At 53.2% G+C, this 1,113-nt stretch overlaps 1 protein-coding gene across 1 annotated transcript, besides 1 other annotated feature; it reads right to left on the bottom strand.

Moving 5' to 3' along the window:
- Positions 1-1,113: a sequence feature (heterozygous, Esmeraldo-like haplotype).
- Tc00.1047053421959.10 (eukaryotic translation initiation factor 4E, putative) lies at positions 66-1,037 on the bottom strand (the record flags this gene model as incomplete). Its single annotated transcript, XM_797076.1, has 1 exon — positions 66-1,037. One exon carries the CDS (start codon positions 1,035-1,037, stop codon positions 66-68), a length of 972 nt encoding a protein of 323 aa, XP_802169.1.

Genomic DNA, 1,113 nt, shown 5'->3' with positions numbered 1-1,113 from the left:
TTCCATGGGAAGCGCAACCAAATGCACATGGAGAGACAAGCTCCCTTCTCTCTTGTTTTCTCTCCTTACCAGCGGCGTCGGTTGTTTCGGCTCCTTTTCTTCTCGGCGAGAGCAGCGGCGGCGGCACGTTCCTGCGTCACGGAGTGTGGCGCATAAAACACAGAGAAAACATCGCCCAGTAGAGGCCGCAGCAATTCGCTGATATCCATCATGAGCTCAGCGCTTTGTTCCGTGACCCACACCTCTAGCAGGTACGCGCGCTCGCGTGCTTTGAGGGCCACGCCGTTGACGGTATCACGCACAGACCTCGACCACGACTCCCCAATGGTGCGGCACAACAAATACACCCACGCATCATTGATGCAATGGGAATCTAATTTCATCTTCAAAATGCCACCGTCACGATTGCCAGGGTCTTCCCACTTTGGATTGATCCCGTCACGAAAAAAGTACAGCGTGCCGATCTTCATTTCTGTCGGCTGAGGAATATTATTGAACACCTTCCAGAAGGTCGCAACGGAATCCACGCGAAACACAAGCGTTGGATCGTATGTGTTTTCCCGAATGCACTCGCCAAGCCCAGCAGGCAGGTAGAAGAGACACCACAAATCACCTAGTGTCATTTCGCCCGTCGCTGGCGTGAGAGAGAGCGGAGATGGCTTGGCGATCATCACGCGGTTCAACGTACGGCGTGGCACAAAAGCCGCCGCCCCAACTTTAAGTGAACTGCGTTTGCTAATCTCTAAAATCTCTTCCTCCGTTTTCTCAACATAAATCGGAGCAAAAGTCGGTGTAAAATTGGCCTTCACTGCCAGTGGCAAAGCTGGCTGTGTAATGTTTTTCCTCGTCGATGTGGTCGTCCATTTCACGCTGGATGATAAATGGCTCTCTTGCTTCTGTTGCCGTTCCTTTTCCTCCGCAAGATCAGCTGTCGACGTCGGCAGGGGAGCCAGCGAATTGGCACCAGTCAGATGTGGAACAAAGTCAGTTGCATTTGGATTCATGGAGATTGACACAGAAGGAAAGGGTGCGTGCATGGGACTCAAACGAGTTGGAAGACGAAGCGCTGTCGTTGGGCTGCACAAGGGCAGGCCAGCCGCCGCACGTGGGGAA

Source organism: Trypanosoma cruzi, genomic scaffold (assembly GCF_000209065.1).
Source record: "Trypanosoma cruzi strain CL Brener 1047053516875 genomic scaffold, whole genome shotgun sequence".
NCBI lineage: Eukaryota > Euglenozoa > Kinetoplastea > Trypanosomatida > Trypanosomatidae > Trypanosoma > Trypanosoma cruzi.
The sequence above is the reverse complement of the archived record's forward strand: the minus strand, read 5'-3'. Positions and strand labels throughout refer to the sequence as shown.